Source organism: Salvia splendens, unplaced genomic scaffold, assembly GCF_004379255.2.
Source record: "Salvia splendens isolate huo1 unplaced genomic scaffold, SspV2 ctg1155, whole genome shotgun sequence".
NCBI lineage: Eukaryota > Viridiplantae > Streptophyta > Magnoliopsida > Lamiales > Lamiaceae > Salvia > Salvia splendens.
In genome coordinates this window covers 17,505-33,816 of record NW_024598706.1, presented here as the reverse complement: position 1 = coordinate 33,816, position 16,312 = coordinate 17,505, and the positions used below count along the sequence as shown (strand labels likewise).

The window sequence follows — 16,312 nt, the reverse complement described above, 5'->3', positions numbered from 1 at the left end:
GCAGCGGGGAGGTGTGCTGGAAGGGGTGGGACCGAATCCGGTCTGGGGTGTCCCGATTTTCGGGCTTGTACACCAACGCCCTCCGAATGAAGTCCAGCGGCCAAACTGATGACGACTGCAGGAGGCTGGCGGAGAAAGAGTTCCCCATGTCCGGGCTTTACAAGGACTTCACCTACTGGAACTGCGACGAGGTGCTAATGGACTTTGAGAAGTTTCGGGCAGGTGTCGACGCGGGCTGGCCGAAGAAGCAGCGCCTGAACTATTCAGGTGATTACGTCGGAGGTAGCAGCGGCGGTTCCCACGACCTCCCCGAAGATGCTCAGGAGACCCCGTCCCCTCCCTCATTTACTCTCCGCACTCGCCCGGTTGGTCAAAGACGGGCGCAACGCCCTAGTCAGAGGTCCTAGGAGGTCCAGTCGGCATCCCCCTGTTGGCAGCTCGACAGCCGACCTCGTCTTCTTGGCGCGGCAACAAGCGCGGGCTCAGATGATCAAGGTCATAGATCAATGGAAGAATGCAACTGACTCCGAGGAGAAGAGTTTTTTTCACGCCGTGCTAGTGAGTATGCGACAGGATTTGAATCCCGGCGCGGCACAGGTGGGGGGCTCCGACGTGGGCTCAGATGCCGCATATTTGGGGGTCCCGGATAGCAGCGAGGAGTGAGGCGGCGCCGGAAGGGGTGGGCCAGTGCGTGGATTAGGATTTTTTTTACTTTTTTTTTAATTAATGTATTTTTAAAAATTTAATATTCTTAGAGAATTTTCCCGTATATGTGTCATAAATTTAATTCCGTATTTTGTATGATTGTTTAATTATTTTTTTTTAGTGCTGATGATGTGGCAAAGCTATGGCTGGGCTATTGCTTGTTGCTTGTCCAGCTGATGTGGCAGGATGAATTTAGTGCTGCTGATGTGGCATGACTGGGTTATGGCTGAGCTATTGCTTGTCCGCCGACCACTGGAGATGCTCTAATAGTGGAAGCCAAAGCCATAAATCTAATTATTTTTTTAATTCTTGATATATTTTAATTTAATTAAAATAAAAATTATTAGACTATAATAATTAGAAAAAAACTAAATTAATTTTAAAAAATTGACAATCACAAGTAAATATATGTATTGAAAATTTGAATTTTAATTATTTCCATATTTCTCTCTATACACTTCATCTTCTCCAAAATTTGTTCCAATAAAATTACCACAAAAATTGAAAGAAAAAAAAATCGAACTTGGGCAGAGCTGCGGCTCTCGGCCCCCACAATAGGGCGCCGCGGCTCGCGCCCAAGAGCTCCGGCTAGGCCAACTCCGCGGCGCGCCCATGTGATCCCCCGCCGCGGCTCTTCGTGTCCTCAGCAATAGGGAGCCGCGGCCCAGCCAACCCCTGCCCGGGAGCCGCGGCTCCCCTATCGTGGACGCTCTTAATCATGAATGCTTTTGAAGACAAACATTTCTGACGTTCACACGATAAACTATTGAACTTACTAATTACTATCGAGCACTATTCACTATTCATGACATTATTCATACAATTCACAATACATTTATACTATTCGACACTATTTGTTGTAACTTTTTAATATATATAAATTACCACGTAATGACGGTTATCTTTATTTGCATGAACATGCTCGGGGAATTGAAGCATCCGAGCATAGAGCACCAACTGTTTGAAAAATTGGTAGCTTCTCTTTGTAATATCATATACTCCCACTTGTGGAGAAAAGACTCGTAGGTAAATGAACATTTGATATCTATTTATGCTATAATTATACGCTTACAATTATTTGTTAACTCCTTGTATTTCATTGCATGTTAAAACTCTTCGAGCATATTATTTTCTTGGAATAGTAATTGACTAGCAACTAAAATAAAAAGGAAGTGATAAAATGCAAACTCTATATATATAGTACAAACTTCAAACTCTATATATATATATTACAAACTTCAAACTCCTCAATACAATGTCAATATAGTACAAAATTTCATGATTTTGATGTTAACACATAGTCAACACAATGTCAATTACGGTGTCAACATAACATCAATCGTTAACATTGTGTTGATATTTTATGTTGCTATTATTTTGTCATATGTTTGATATTTTCTAACGATCCGGATAATAATTTAGACGTACAATATGACATATGAATAACCATAAAGTGGATTATTTAAGAACGTTTAGTTTTACTTAAATTGATGTTGAGATTATAAAGTTGTAATCTTAGAAAATGGGGATTATGAGAGAGAGACGGTAATCGATCCTCTTCAGCAACTTCACCTTGTGCCTATTTGAGAACTGCGTATCAGAACTGCTTCAACCGGTAAAAAACCAATCTTTTTCTCGTTTTTGTGTATATTGTTTTAATATTAATTAAATTTCAGAAAATATGGAATTGTTTAGCTGCTGAGGGTTTTGATCTCTTAAATTGGCTTCAACATCTATGTGTAAATGGTATTCAGAGAAATTCCTAAAAGGGCAGTGGGATGAAGAAGAGTGCATTTTTGAGTGGGAGAAATACAGACAGTCTAGTCTGTATTTGTAACTTGTAAGATTTTATTTTCAGCAAGGATTCAATTTTTGGGGGGCAAATTGTGAATTATGTGATGGAGTAGAGTAACTGTGTTTGTGAAAAATTTAAGTTGCAGTACTCTTATTTACAGCAACATTTGGATGATAAGCATCTATGTAGGTTCTTGGAAGCTGATGGTGTGTTGGATTTGAATGATCAAGCTGAATTCAAGAGCAAAACTGGTGTTTCTTATGAGATGAAATGCTGGAAATTTAATGAAGTTTTCGTTTTTCGTGTGGTAGTTTTTTGTGGATTAGTCATTGATTCCAACTGATTATGTACATATGTAGTGTTTAAGAAGTTGTTCTTTATCATATGTTTTGGAGATTCGTGAGCCTTGAATGAGTTCGATTCAGTTATAAAGTTCGATTATAGAGTAGCATTTCTAGGTATGAAATTGAAAGACAATCTAGGGATCGTCACCTTTATTTTAATATGTTTTGTATCATCATAGAAGACGATAACATTGTCATGTTACATGGAAATTACATCATCTGCTGCATCAATTTATTTTAGAATGAGATGAATCTGTTGCCCTTTAGCTCTTCTAGTTCTTCTTGAAAAGGAAATGGGCAACCATCCATTCTTCTCCGTTGCTGTAGCCAAATAGTTCTGCAACTGCAATAAAGAATGTTCTCCAATAGACAGTCCACTTCACTGCTGAATCTTTGCCATACGTTGATTCCATTATTGCTTTTATCAAACCCGAGTTCCTATCCATTCTCTTGAGCCATTCTTCGCTGCAAGCGAAGCCTTTCATTAGATTTACTTTAAAATCTTAATTACATTGTAAGAAACTTTTCTTATTCCTAGTTCTTGTCCTTACCTTGTCTGTGCATAGTGCTTTCCATTTAAGAGCCAGTGATTGACTATAGAAACATCATCCTGCAAGACAGAGTCACACAGCCAATGAAAACGAAAGAAACGGAAATAGAGAAAGATGGTTTGAAGAATTATATGAAAGGGAGGTCACCTGAAAGTAAAGGAGTAGATTAGCTGAGGGCATTGTACCTCCGGTGAAGAAGTATCTTGTGATCCAGTCGTCATCATTGACATCCTATATCACATCCCGACTTTGCGTGAAAATTATTTAAACGAAATCGCTTACTGGCGATATTAGAATGTCCTTCAAAATGGTTACCTCAAAGTGGTAGGCGAACGCTTTATGGCAGAAATAATGTACAAATAAAAGACTGTCTGGTTTCATCCACCCAGAAATCTTCTTCAGAAGATCATGGTAGTTCTTCATATGCTGTATGAGAGTGCAACAAAAACAAAACTCATTATCCTGACCACCAATAATTTGTACTACTCAAACTGGATGGTACCTCAAACATTTCAATGGAAAATATTCTGTCATATGAAGCTTCCATTTCAAATGTGCTGATATCTGCTACAATGATCTCCACATTTTGCAGCTCAAGATCCCTGCCAGGAAAAAAAGGTGCAGATTGATCGAGCATCTCCGACAAAATCAACTGGCATTGGACTCAAAACTGATGTATGTATTGTGATATCTCTTTAATGCCCAAGGACAGTTTCTAGCTACATGAGATTAGTGATGTTACATTTGAATCTTGATATAAAGGCTTTTACGTAAGGGAAAAAGAGTGTGTACCGACACTGCTCCTCAATGTGTAACTTTTGTGTTGTTGAATTGCAAATCCCAGTAATCTGGCAAGTAGGGTACTTTTGTGCTAAATACAGAGAAAGCGATCCCCAGCCACAGCCAACGTCAAGAACAGAGTGTCCGTCTTTTATCTGCGACCTCTCGCAGTATAACTCTAGCATCGCCTTCTCAGCGTCCTCTAAGGTGCCCGACTTGTCTTTGAAGAAGCAGCAACTGCAGAATGCCATCCACAAAGCACGATCAGCACTTACATTCGAGTCAAAAAATATTCCCCTCTCCCTTTTACAGAAAAAGAAAACAACAAATTTCAGAATTTGCTGGGAAATTTGCCTGTATTTTAGATGCTTCCCAAGAACGAGCTTGAAGAAAGAGGTTGGAACTTCGTAATGTTGATACTTCGGCTCTTCTGTCTTGATTGCTATCGGCATCTCTCTCAAAGCTGCGAGGTGAAAGTTGTTTGTATGAAAATCCATATGTTTATTGCAAAAACTTCTACATAGAACTCAAATTTTCTGCACCAGACATCATTTCTATAATTGCTCTATTATTCTTCAATCTCTTTTCACTGATTTTTTTCAAGTTAAATCTCTAACTAGATGACCTCATGAAATTCAAAGCATACGATTTCACTATTTGAGTTCATTTTGACTAGAGCTAAACATTAGGTATCATCTAACTAAAGAAATCAAAGACGAGCACTAAAAAACCACAAAATCGAATATATTAACTCGAAATTTAATAAATTGCAACATACATTCTCCTAACTAGCACAGCCAGAAAGCAAATTCTCGAGAAAAACATAGATTTCCATTCGAAATTGAAAACAAAAGAGTGAGAAGCATACAATGCGCGAAGTGAACGAGATCGGAGAGCTGAGTTTCAGCGGACGGCCGGTAGCCGGAGCGGAGGCGACTCGCGAGCAGCAGGCGCGTGAGGCGGCGCACGACGGCGTCCGGCAGCAAATTCCGCTCAAGCGAAGCGAGCATCACGCGGACAGTAGCGGCGTAGGGCACATGCAGGATCGAATCGACAACGCCGCCGTTCGCCGCCTCCATTGCCGGAAAATCGAGTGAGGAAGGAGCGAAGTGAAGTGTTCTGCTTTATCTTATCTAATCTGTTAGCGTCTCGACGTGACTCCAATGGCAGTTTATTTTATTTTATTATAAATAGTATACTAGATTTTATTATAAATGTTTATGAATAATTACAAGATCATGCATGCCGCTGATATAATGATGATAATTATGAGGAAATGCCAATAATTTCTTTAATTTTTAAGGTTAAATATGTACAAATTTAATAGAGGTAGAATGGATAAAAAAGGTTTAATCTATTAATTTTGATATATAGTGAATTAAATACTCCATAAATTTGGTGTCTATAATATTTACTGAATTAAATACTCCACAAAAAAGGATTATTCTTGTGAAGTGTATGTTGCCACGTCGACTACTTTAGTATGGAGGAGAAATTTATTACTCCTTATATAAGCTGATAAGAGATTAAAACCAGCAATTCTAACCTATTTCTTACATCATTTATTGTTCCACTACTATAATGGAATAATTAATACGCATAAATATTGGTATAAAACAATAAGTTTGACTTATATATAAGAGAATAGTTATTTACAATATCATGATCTGCACGTACGGAGATACGAGTCCACATGCCCAAAATATACAGTGACAAGATTAAATGCCACAAACTAATATACCTGATCATAATAGTTTTATCTGCGACTTTCTTTATCTTCTCTATCTTTTTTCACTTGATAAGAGTTTTTCTTTTATCAACAGAATACACAAGAAGCTGGACAAGTATGACGAGTTTCTCTCGTCGAATACAAGATATAATTCCTCAACGATAGGAAATCGTGTCGAACGTCGCGGGAGCTTTGCCCGTCGATCAATCCGGCGTCGAATTCTAGGGTTCGTGCTTTGTGCATGAGAGAAAAACGATAAATTGCGTAAAAAATATTTTATTTCTTGAATGAATAATATGTAGGTCTCCTACACATATTTATAATATGTGGAGATACAATAATATCCTACCAAAATCTAGTAACTCAAATATAATAATATCATAAGCAAAAGATATGGTGAATCAATAAAATATGGAAAATATATGATAATTAAATACTAAATAACTAATAGGATAATAGGGGATATTTTGGAAGATGTATCGTATCATCTTGTTAGCATTATTGGTTGATCAAGGCATAAGCATGGGTGCATGCATGCGTACGGTGAAGCTGCAGACTACGGAAGGAAGACAACATGATCAAGGAGAAGACTACGGTGGAGCTGCAGCTTGATCAAGGAGAAAAAGGAAGACAACATGATCAAGGAGAAAGAAAATAGCCGTTGGAGGGTTATGAACTAACTCAACAAACTTTTGTGAAGATCTCTTTCACTTAAGTTTTAGTATAAGTAAGTTAGTTTGTTTACTCATTTGTAACATAGTTAGAAATCAGTTGTGTACATTCACTTCTCAATCAATAAGAGTTTTCCATTCGGTTTCTCAAAAAAAGAGTTCGTCTTCTACAACTTGTGTTATCTTGTCTTCTTCGTTTGCAATCTTTCAACAAGTCTAATAACAGGTCAAGCATGTGATTGCCATAAATAAAACACAGCTGCCTACACATATTTTCTTACACAAGTCCAAACAACACTATGTTACATGTAGATTGTAGCAATATTAGAAGGCCATATAACCTATGTCGAAGAAATCTTGAGATTCACTCGCGTGCCTTTTTCTAACAAATCTAAAATACCTCAAAATATTATGTTGTCATAACTTCTTCGTTTTTAAATCCTTTTTCACTTATCAAACATCAAATTAAATGTAATTTATAACGATTCCTACAAAATCTTATTGCACATATTCATACGATTTTTTGAACGAAAATAACAAAACACTGGACTTGCATTCCTTAATCTTTATATGTACCAAGGAAAATCAATATGGTTATTATAAGAATCTTTACACTCAACATGTTCAATCTATGTACATCGAATTTGTATAAAGATCTTCCGTTAAAACGCCAAAAACGAAGAAATCAGAAAACCATCTCAATGACTAGAAATTTGCACGGTGTTTGCGAAACAGACTGGGGAGCAAACTCATTTCCTTTTTTAATGATGCATGATTAAATTTAGCTATTGGAGATCGTTTAAGGTAAAAATCATCATTTTATTATTTTTCTAGGATTATTTTAAGATAATGAATTGAGTTTAACCTATATACTCATTACATGTGTCATAATAATAACTCTTCTTATTATATATGCAGATTGTATTTTATGAAATTTTTTTATGTTGTATTTTTAAAAAACTGAAATCGAAAAATATTTTCGCTATGACTTGAAATTCGCACAATGCTTGCGAAACTGTGTTCCCGACGAGCAGACCCCCCCTATCCAACTACCCATGTTCAACGCACAAATGCAGCACGGTGAAGCCTCTGCCCACCTTTTACCGAGCAGTTGATGGAGCTAGTGAGACGAGCTCCTTGACCTCTCCCTTGATGGCCGCAAGATGGAGAGGGTCCCAAATTGGAATCTATCAAAACTAGTGATCACCAAAAAAAATTTAAATAGAGAAAAGGAACATATGCATAGTTAAATTATCATTAAAATTGTGGAAGTTTGAAGATAGAGAGAGAGTGAGTCGGTGTGATAATTATGGGGATATAGTTTTGCTGTGATTTAAATGAGAGATTTCGAAAAAATGGGCTCAATTAGCAGGCCTTTCAAAATTTGTGGTTAAATTCGTTGACTTTTCGAAATATGAGGTCGTGGCGTGTGAATTTTTCAGAATATGAGATTTTTTATTTTTCATGTATTTCACTTATTATTTCTATTATATTATTTACAAATTAACTAAATTACCACTAATATTTACAGTATAATTTAAATTTTTTAACTTCAATTTTATAAATTACCATTGCCGCCTCCACCCACATTCTCCTCCTCCCCTTCGTTGCCATCCACCCTTTCTCTCCCATGATCCATCTAAAAGAAATTCAATTAGAAAAACTCAAATTCCTCCTTCGTCTTTGTTGGGAAGAAACCAAACAACCAAAAACTACGGAAGCACAAACGGTATTCTTTCTCTCCCAATAGCACAAGTCGATAATTATTTCTAACACAATGTGGCACGATAATATCAAAGACAAACAATCAGCAGAAATATAAATTGAGACAACGATTTTTATGTGGAAAACCCTTTCGAAGCAAAAGGGAAAAACCACGGGACTTGAGAGTCCACTCAAAAGCTCCACTATAATATGTTTTTGCTACAAGATCAATATCCAACCTCTACAACAAGTATAAACTCCAACTAGGTTGATAAAACAATCTTAAGCAAAATACCCAAAACAAGATGAGAAAATCATCAAAACAGAGGCTGACTTTGACACAAGAATATCTGACCTTACTGTTCACGGATCAACAATCCCACCGTACAATATCAAGATCTTCAAGTCGACTAACCACTGTCCGAATTTCAGCTCAATCAGACCACTGATGAATACTCGATCGAACCTCGAACAGAACTGTACCAAGCTGAAAATCTGCACTCACCTTTCACAAAATGGAGTTACGTTGCCACTCAATCTCTCAATTCTGACTCTGAATTGATGATACAACAGCTGACTCTCACCCTCTCTCTTCTCCATCATCTCAATTTTGTGATTCACCCAAATCAAAAGATGTGCTGTCAATTTCTAATTAAACACACACACTAATTAGCATTAAGGAAAAGAGAAATATGCCTATTTATTTTGGGCAAACTTGAGTTGGGCTCCCACATAATGGGACCAGCCCAACAAATCTCCCACTCCCATTATGTGGAGGAGACCGCAATCCCGATGATCGAGCGACAAACTTCAAACTTCCCTCTCAGTAAAGATTTGGTGAACATATCTGCACCATTATCATCAGTGTGAATCTTCTAAAGCTCTAACAATTTATCCTCAAGAACTTCTCGTATTTAGTGATATCTCACATCAATATGCTTCGATCTTGAATGAAAGGTCGAATTTTTACCGAGATGAATTACATTTTGGCTATCACAAAACAAGACATACCTTTCTTGAGAAAAGTCAAGCTCTTACATAAACTTCTTCATCCAAAGCAACCCTTGCATGCTTTAGTCACCGCAATGAACTCTGACTCAGTTGTAGACAAAGCAACACACATTTGCAACTTAGATTGCCATGACACAGCTCCCCCTGCACAAGTAATCAAGTAACATGAAGTAGATCTTCTTGAGTCAATATCTCCAGCCATATCTGCATCTGTATAACCAACTAGAACAGGTTTTTCAATGCCGAAACATAGTCTCAAGTTGGAAGTTCCACGAAGATATCTCATAATCCACTTCACTGCATTCCAATGCTCCTTGCCCGGATTAGAAAGAAACCGACTAACTGCACCAACAGAAAAGGCTAAGTCCGGTCTCGTGCATATCATCGCATACATCAAACTACCCACGACTGAAGAATATGGAAGTCAAAACGGAAACTTGGATTACTTGTAATTTTGGATTTGGATCGGCAGGTCAATATTATTTCTGTAGTGGCTGCTCGTAATATTCCAATGTAAGCTTGTATTAAATTGTGGGTTCAATTTAATTAGTAAAAAGCTAATTGGGGGAGGCCATATCCAAAATCTTTCATAGATCCCTGACTTGATCCAATGGTGATGTTGAACTGTGAATGCCTCTTGAGTATGGCAACTTCTTTCTCTTTTCCAGCACACACTGCTCACACAATCCCAGCTGCTCACTCGGATTTTCAAGCTCAATTAGATTTTTCTTTACTAATTCCTTTATTCCAGCCTCTCCCAAATGTCCAAGTATGAGGTACCAGGTTTTTAGACTCAAGTTCTGCACAATGTTTACTTCACCAGAGATTACTCTTGCCTTCAAATAATAGAGGCTTCTTCTCCTTTCTGCCATCATGACAACCTCCCCATTCTTGACTGAAGTGCGTAAATTTGTGCTTGCGTAGGTATATTTCAATCAAACAGACCTAGAGGATTCTCTAAACCACAGGGTCTAGCAAACCATAAATCCATCAGAAAAGGTCGTTGGGTGCACTTTTTACCGCTTCAAAACCTTAACCTGTCAAACTATTGGCTAGTATATGGAAGTAAGGATCGATCCCACAGAGACGGAGGTGTTAGCAAGTATTTAGAGGACTTGGGAAGGTGCCACGCAACTCATGGGTTAAGATTTCTTTAAACTACTTGAGAGGGAATTAAAAGCACTTGACTAACTACTGGACCTAGGAAATGAGAAAAACACGTACGCATGCATGACTCATCAAACGTAAAATTAACTGAGGAACGAATTAAGCAAACTACCAGGTCAAGTAAAATATTTCCCAAAACAGTCAGACAAGTACGCAGAAAAAAGAGCAGTGGAAATAATTTCTCGAGTTAGCTACTGTGACAGAAAAAGCTGCAAAAGCAAACCACAGATCTGACTCTAACTACTAACGATCTTCATCTTCTTCAGCAAATATAAAATGAATACAAATGAAACAGAGCATCAAACACAGAGAAACAGAGCAACTTAGATCGAACTTCAAACATTACGATTAAGCAGAAAAAACTACCAAATCTAAACTACCAGGTCGAGCAAATCGAAAGCAACAGTAAAAACAGCCATAACCATGCAGATCCAAACCAATACGTATCAGATCCACAACTCCAAACCACGATTCACAACAGATTCATCCGATCCCAACTCAACCACGTTCAGACCCATATCTGCTCAACTCCGATTCAACCGATTCAACAACAATTGTACTCCGATTCAACTGATCTCAGATTCAATCAACAACCAATTGCGAAAAGCATTCAAATCAGTAAAAACTAACATCAAGCCTCAGAAACCAAATAAAATAGAAAACATAAACTTCCATAGCCACTAGAATAAAGTTCAAACGGAAATATCAGTTGTCAAGCTTCCAACGAAGAAGTTCATGGCGAGACAAAAACAACGAAAAGATAAATGATTGTATCTTCGCCCCCTTAGGGACGGTGTTACACCACAGAACTAAGCTAACCGCCACAAGACCCAGAATTACTCCATTGAAACCAAGTGCATGAGATATGTGTGAAGTGAGCTAAAACTAAGTGAGACTAAGGAGAGTGATGAAGCTGATGTCGAAGTGCCTCTCTTCAAAGTGGTTGTACCTTTATATAGTTGAGGCATGGATCCCTAGGGCTTTCCTCCTTGTTGATTTATCGTTTTTGCTCTTGAAAAAAATCCTTTAGAAAGATTCTCCTTGTTCACTTTTGCTTCCTGCCAGCGTTTTCGTCATTCTCCTGAGTCAGGTAGATTGTTGGTGCTTTTCACTTCACTTTTCCTCACTTTTATCTGCCCGGTTGATTTACCTGCATTTCCTGGGTCTGGTAGATTTTTCACGCACCTGAACTTACAAACACTTGTTAGTTTACTGAAATACAGAATTTAACCTCATAACCGATATATGAAATGAGTCTTATCATTGACAATATTCATGACTCCATCAGATAAAATGCAAGCATACCTGCCGCATCCAAAACTCCAGTAGAAATCAAGTTTCTTTTTATCTCTGGAACGAATCTCACACCAGTGAGCAACCTGATGATCTATCATGTAATCTGAGTTTTATGTCCGCTATCCCTCTGATTCTGCATATCTGATTATTTCCCAATAAAATTGATCCAGTTGCATCCTTCATCTCATAAAAATTGCTTCTATTTGGACACATGTGGAAGTTGCATCCAGAATCCATGATCTAGGGAAGTTCCTATACATCCTTAGATATACACAGAGCCTTTGGGACTTCTAACTCTTCTGCAAAATCAGCAGTATTCTTCCCTCCTTCTTTGGTCTGCTTCTTTTTCCAAGATCAACAGTTTTTCTTTAAGTGGACAGGCTTCTTGCAATAATGGCATGACCTGGTCTCCTTCCCATCAGCTCCTTTATCTTGCTAAGGCTTCTTCTGTGACTTCTTCTTCCCATTCTTCTTGAAGTCAGCCTTGATGTTCAGACTCTCAACTGCTACATCAATAGATTTGGAGTTGGTTTTTTGGTTTTTCAGACTCTCAACTGCTTCATCAACACATTTTCCAAATTCTTCTAGCTGCCCCAATACACTCTTCCCATCTACAATCTTGAATGTTAGCAATTTTTGCTTCAAATGCAGCCGGTTGGCCAATGTCTTCGTCATATATAATGACTCTAATTTAGACCAAACCCCAGCTGCTATAGCACCTCTCTAAGGTGCTATATGCCTTGTATTGCATATCTTGAACTCTATCTTGAACCCATATCTTGAACCCTTGTTGCATCAAGATCGTCTTCATCTTGAGCTTCCACAAGCCGAAATCGTTCCGACTAGTGAATTTTTCAACTTCAAAGTTTGCTGTAGACATTCCTCAAATAGTTGGTGCGCCTCACTTGGAAGAACAGAGCCTATGACACAGAAAACAGCTTCTAAACCTTTCCTCTCGATCCCTTCGACCCCTTCTCACAGACGGCGCCACGTTGTGAATAATTTGCAACGCTCGAACAATATCGAAAACAAGAAAAGAAAGAACACGGGAAATTAAGTGGTTCAGCTCTACGCCTACGTCCATGAGCAGAAACTAGTGTGTATATTTATTGATCACTCAAGAAGAATTACAAGAATCTATCTACACCTAATGATTACAAGATGAAGATCTCTCTATCTCTCAACTCGCTTGAAGACGATGCTACTTCGAGAGCTAATAACGCACAGTTGGAGAACACTCCTCTCCTTTCTTGAAACTTCACTTTCTAACTGAGATGCTCTCTACTTTCAACCATGAATTTTTATTCATAGTTATATCAACTTGAGAAGAAACTCAATCAGCTCAACTGCCACTCTACAGCTTGGCTCCAAAGTTAGTTATAACTTCCAACTGCTACTCTAACTTCAAGCCTCCATTGCTCCAACGACTATAATTTTTTAGATGAATTGGATTTGGTCAGATCAATTACTAACATTTAGTTTGATTGAATTTGGGTTTGAGTGTGGGGAGCCTCCTCACTCATTGTCTACACACTGGGATTGGGTGTCATCCTTTGAATTGGTCAAGTGACTTAGAATTTGACCACATTTCCAGTTCACACAGGTTTAGAAATGGTAGATGCTCAGTCACAGAGATCATGAAGAAGGGTGGAAGTTCTAATGTTTTTGAGAGAAAAACCCTAGTTGAGAGGAGGTGAGAATTAGAGAGGAAGAAACCAACAATTTAATTTTGTATTTCATAAGAATAGGGGAAATACAATCGTTTTATTTATACTTAATTAACCCCATGCTGTTCGACTCTCTTTTGCATCCTAGGTAAGAACCGGCAAGGAAACCCAGAATGAAGCTTATAACTTTGCTCGACACAATTACAACAAAATAAGAATAAAACAGAAATAACAAGTAAATCAAACTCAGCAGGCGCTGTGGCTGCTGGACTTGACGTCGAGTCCTGCTTTGTGCGATGGATTGGTAGCAATGAGTTAGCACAAAGAACGTTTACACTTGAGCACTCCCCTTCCAAGCTTTTTAAGGACCCACACTATCAAACGGATGGTGTGACCAACGAGAAGGAGAAACATCAAACCGAGCCACACAATCACCGTGCACACTTGTGGGTCTGTATACGAACTTGGGGCTGTATACGAATCACTCTCAGTCTCTTTCAAATACACTATGACGGTTATATAACTCCATGCACTAGCTGAGATGGCGATCCAAATGATCACCATAAGGATCCACATAAAGAACCTACGCCTTATCGGCAATCCACTTGTCAAAAGCAATATGATGCTTAGAGACGATATGAACGCTACTGTGTTCCCAATGTAGAAATTTTTAGAATAATCGACAGTTGCATATGTTTTCCAAAGACCATCGGGAGGGTTAGTTCCAACTTGAAAAGTCATGGTCGCAATCAAGGAAGCCACCACCATTAAAGTATTTTTCTCTTTCTCAAGCCAAACTGCATGTTGCTTCAACAAACCATTCACACTGTTTTTCTTTTCCTTCTTCTTTGCTGGCTTATCACCATGTTTAAGCAAGTATGCAATTTCAGGGTCCCTCACATCTCTTCTGCTTCCAGTAAGAACATCCATTGCTGTTAAACCATCTTCATTTTTTGCATCCACGTCTACTGCACCCACGCTCACCAAATATTTCACAGCCTGATTTCAAATAAGCACAATCACAATTTAGAGGCCATTGACAAAATTGTTTGGTTAAATCATTTCTTTTCCATAACCCCAAGATTTTATATCAACTTCGAACAAGGCATCCCTCCTACTACAAAGAATAGTCGGGCGTTGGAGATCTACTATTTGTTATTTGTTGTAACTCTTAGAATTTTTTTCTACTTAACTAAGTATAAAAACAAATTTATTGTAACGAGTGGTTCAATTGAGAACTATTTTAAAATTAGAACATATTAATTCACAACACAAACACATCAGTTGCTCCCAACTGAAATGTTTTGTGTTTTGTGTTTCAAACTAATAAGTTTTCATGTTTTTATTTTAAAATAATTCTTCATTGAACCACTCCCAGTATGTACGTTTATTTCTAACGACCAATATATTCTTCATTGAACCACTTCCAGTATGTACGTTTATTTATAACGATCAATATAAATACTCCAACCCCTTTTTAAATCTAAATATAGCCAAAATACAGAGATATTGAATAGAGAATTTAGATTAAAATTTTCAGCAACAATTAATAAGAGACAATATCTATTTAAATCATGAATTTTGAAACTTATATTCCTTGTGTCCCACTCTAAATGATACATTTCCTTTTTTGGATTGTTCCTGATAGAAATCCATGGGTTCTATCTTAAAACCCAATTTGGGTTTTAAGATAGAACCCATGAATTTCTATCATGGTATCAGAGCGGGTCGCCGACTGTGGGTCATATTTAACTGACCCAGCAATACCATGATAGAAATCCGTGGGTTCCATCTTAAAACCATGGAACCCACGGATTTCTATCAGTTCCACTCTAAAAAATACATTTTCTTAAAATAAAAACATCGCTATCTCTACTTTATTTTGTCTTACCTTATTCCTCTTTATAATTAACATACAAAACACCATAGTATAAAATCCAGTATCAAATAAGAAATGCACTGCTTAGAGTAAGGACATAGGGAGTACAACTAAAATTATTACTATCCCATTAATAAATGATGTCTAGGGCTCTATATATCATACCTCAACTTGCTTCTCTGCAACAGCTAAATGCAAGACAGTGTTTCCATCATTATCCCTAGAGTTGATGAAGTCACCAGCATTTCTCACACTTTTCACTATTAGCTTGAGAGCTTCCAATTGGTAACTTTTGACACACAAATGCAAGATGCTCTCTCCTCCGCAAGCCGTAACCCTAGTCGCTTCCGGTCGAGCTTCAAGTAGCAGTTTCATAGCTTCAACGTGGCCTTTGGCCGCTGCCAAATGCAACGGCAAAAGCTCATTCCTATCGCGGGCCAAACACGCCTGGTTATCGACCGATAGAAGAGCCTTCACGACCCCGACATGCCCTTTAGCCGCTGCAAGATGCAGAGGAGAAGAGAGATGCGAATTCAACTCGTTCACCAGTTGTGGTTGCAACCCTATGATTTCCTGCACGAATTCCACATGACCTAACATGGCTGCAACGTGCAAAGGTGTCTCGTTGAAACGGTTAACAAGTGCTCTCTCGAGGATTAGTGGATCATCGATCAGTAGTTGTTGAAGTGAATTGATGGAATTTTGTGTTGCAGCTTCAAAGAGCTTAGTTTGCAGTCTCTCCATTACTACTATTTTTTTTCTCTCTTTTTGTGTAGGTGTGGATATACTAATACAAGGACTCAACTCCACATTTTATAGACGCTTACTAGCTTGATATTTAATTTTAGTGGTGTGCCAATTCATAACAATTGAAGAAAATTGAATTTTGCATTCTATATTTATTTTTAGATGGGGACCAATTGATAACAATTGAAAAAATATTTGCAATTTTGTTAGTAAAAACAGATTTAGGATGATATGTTCACAACTCCAATGGCTCTGCTATTAACGTT

General features: G+C 38.0%; 2 protein-coding genes and 1 long non-coding RNA gene across 4 annotated transcripts; 1 reads left to right on the top strand and 2 right to left on the bottom strand.

Moving 5' to 3' along the window:
- Window positions 1-2,219: 2,219 nt before the first annotated feature.
- LOC121788820 lies at window positions 2,220-3,054 on the top strand. Of its 2 annotated transcripts, XR_006047938.1 has the most exons (3): window positions 2,220-2,320; window positions 2,460-2,545; window positions 2,690-3,054. It is a non-coding gene; the product is annotated as an uncharacterized LOC121788820 (long non-coding RNA). The 2 variants fall into 2 exon arrangements; XR_006047937.1 differs by having other exon boundaries at window positions 2,246-2,545.
- On the bottom strand, window positions 2,962-5,334 carry LOC121788819 ((S)-coclaurine N-methyltransferase-like). The gene is made up of 8 exons (XM_042187426.1): window positions 5,044-5,334; window positions 4,530-4,638; window positions 4,188-4,412; window positions 3,898-3,997; window positions 3,711-3,821; window positions 3,543-3,626; window positions 3,396-3,454; window positions 2,962-3,309 (listed from the first exon to the last, which is right to left on the bottom strand). Exons 1-8 carry the CDS (start codon window positions 5,252-5,254, stop codon window positions 3,117-3,119), a joined length of 1,092 nt encoding a protein of 363 aa, XP_042043360.1. The 5' UTR covers window positions 5,255-5,334; the 3' UTR covers window positions 2,962-3,116.
- An 8,126-nt stretch (window positions 5,335-13,460) lies between these two features.
- LOC121788816 (ankyrin repeat-containing protein BDA1-like) lies at window positions 13,461-16,092 on the bottom strand. The gene is made up of 2 exons (XM_042187424.1): window positions 15,465-16,092; window positions 13,461-14,419 (listed from the first exon to the last, which is right to left on the bottom strand). The coding sequence occupies exons 1-2, from the start codon at window positions 16,041-16,043 to the stop codon at window positions 13,736-13,738; spliced, it is 1,263 nt and encodes a 420-aa protein (XP_042043358.1). The 5' UTR covers window positions 16,044-16,092; the 3' UTR covers window positions 13,461-13,735.
- Window positions 16,093-16,312: the final 220 nt, after the last annotated feature.

Excerpts from the sequence above, each read along its gene's own strand:
- LOC121788819 (XM_042187426.1), bottom strand. The coding sequence starts at position 5,254 with ATGGAGGCGGCGAACGGCGGCGTTGTCGATTCGATCCTGCATGTGCCC. Across the intron at positions 3,822-3,897 it reads TTTCCATTGAAATGTTTGAG|CATATGAAGAACTACCATGA; the intron begins GTACCATCCAGT and ends ACTCTCATACAG. Across the intron at positions 3,627-3,710 it reads CGTTCGCCTACCACTTTGAG|GATGTCAATGATGACGACTG; the intron begins GTAACCATTTTG and ends GATGTGATATAG.
- LOC121788816 (XM_042187424.1), bottom strand. The coding sequence starts at position 16,043 with ATGGAGAGACTGCAAACTAAGCTCTTTGAAGCTGCAACACAAAATTCC. Across the intron at positions 14,420-15,464 it reads TTGCAGAGAAGCAAGTTGAG|GCTGTGAAATATTTGGTGAG; the intron begins GTATGATATATA and ends ATTTGAAATCAG.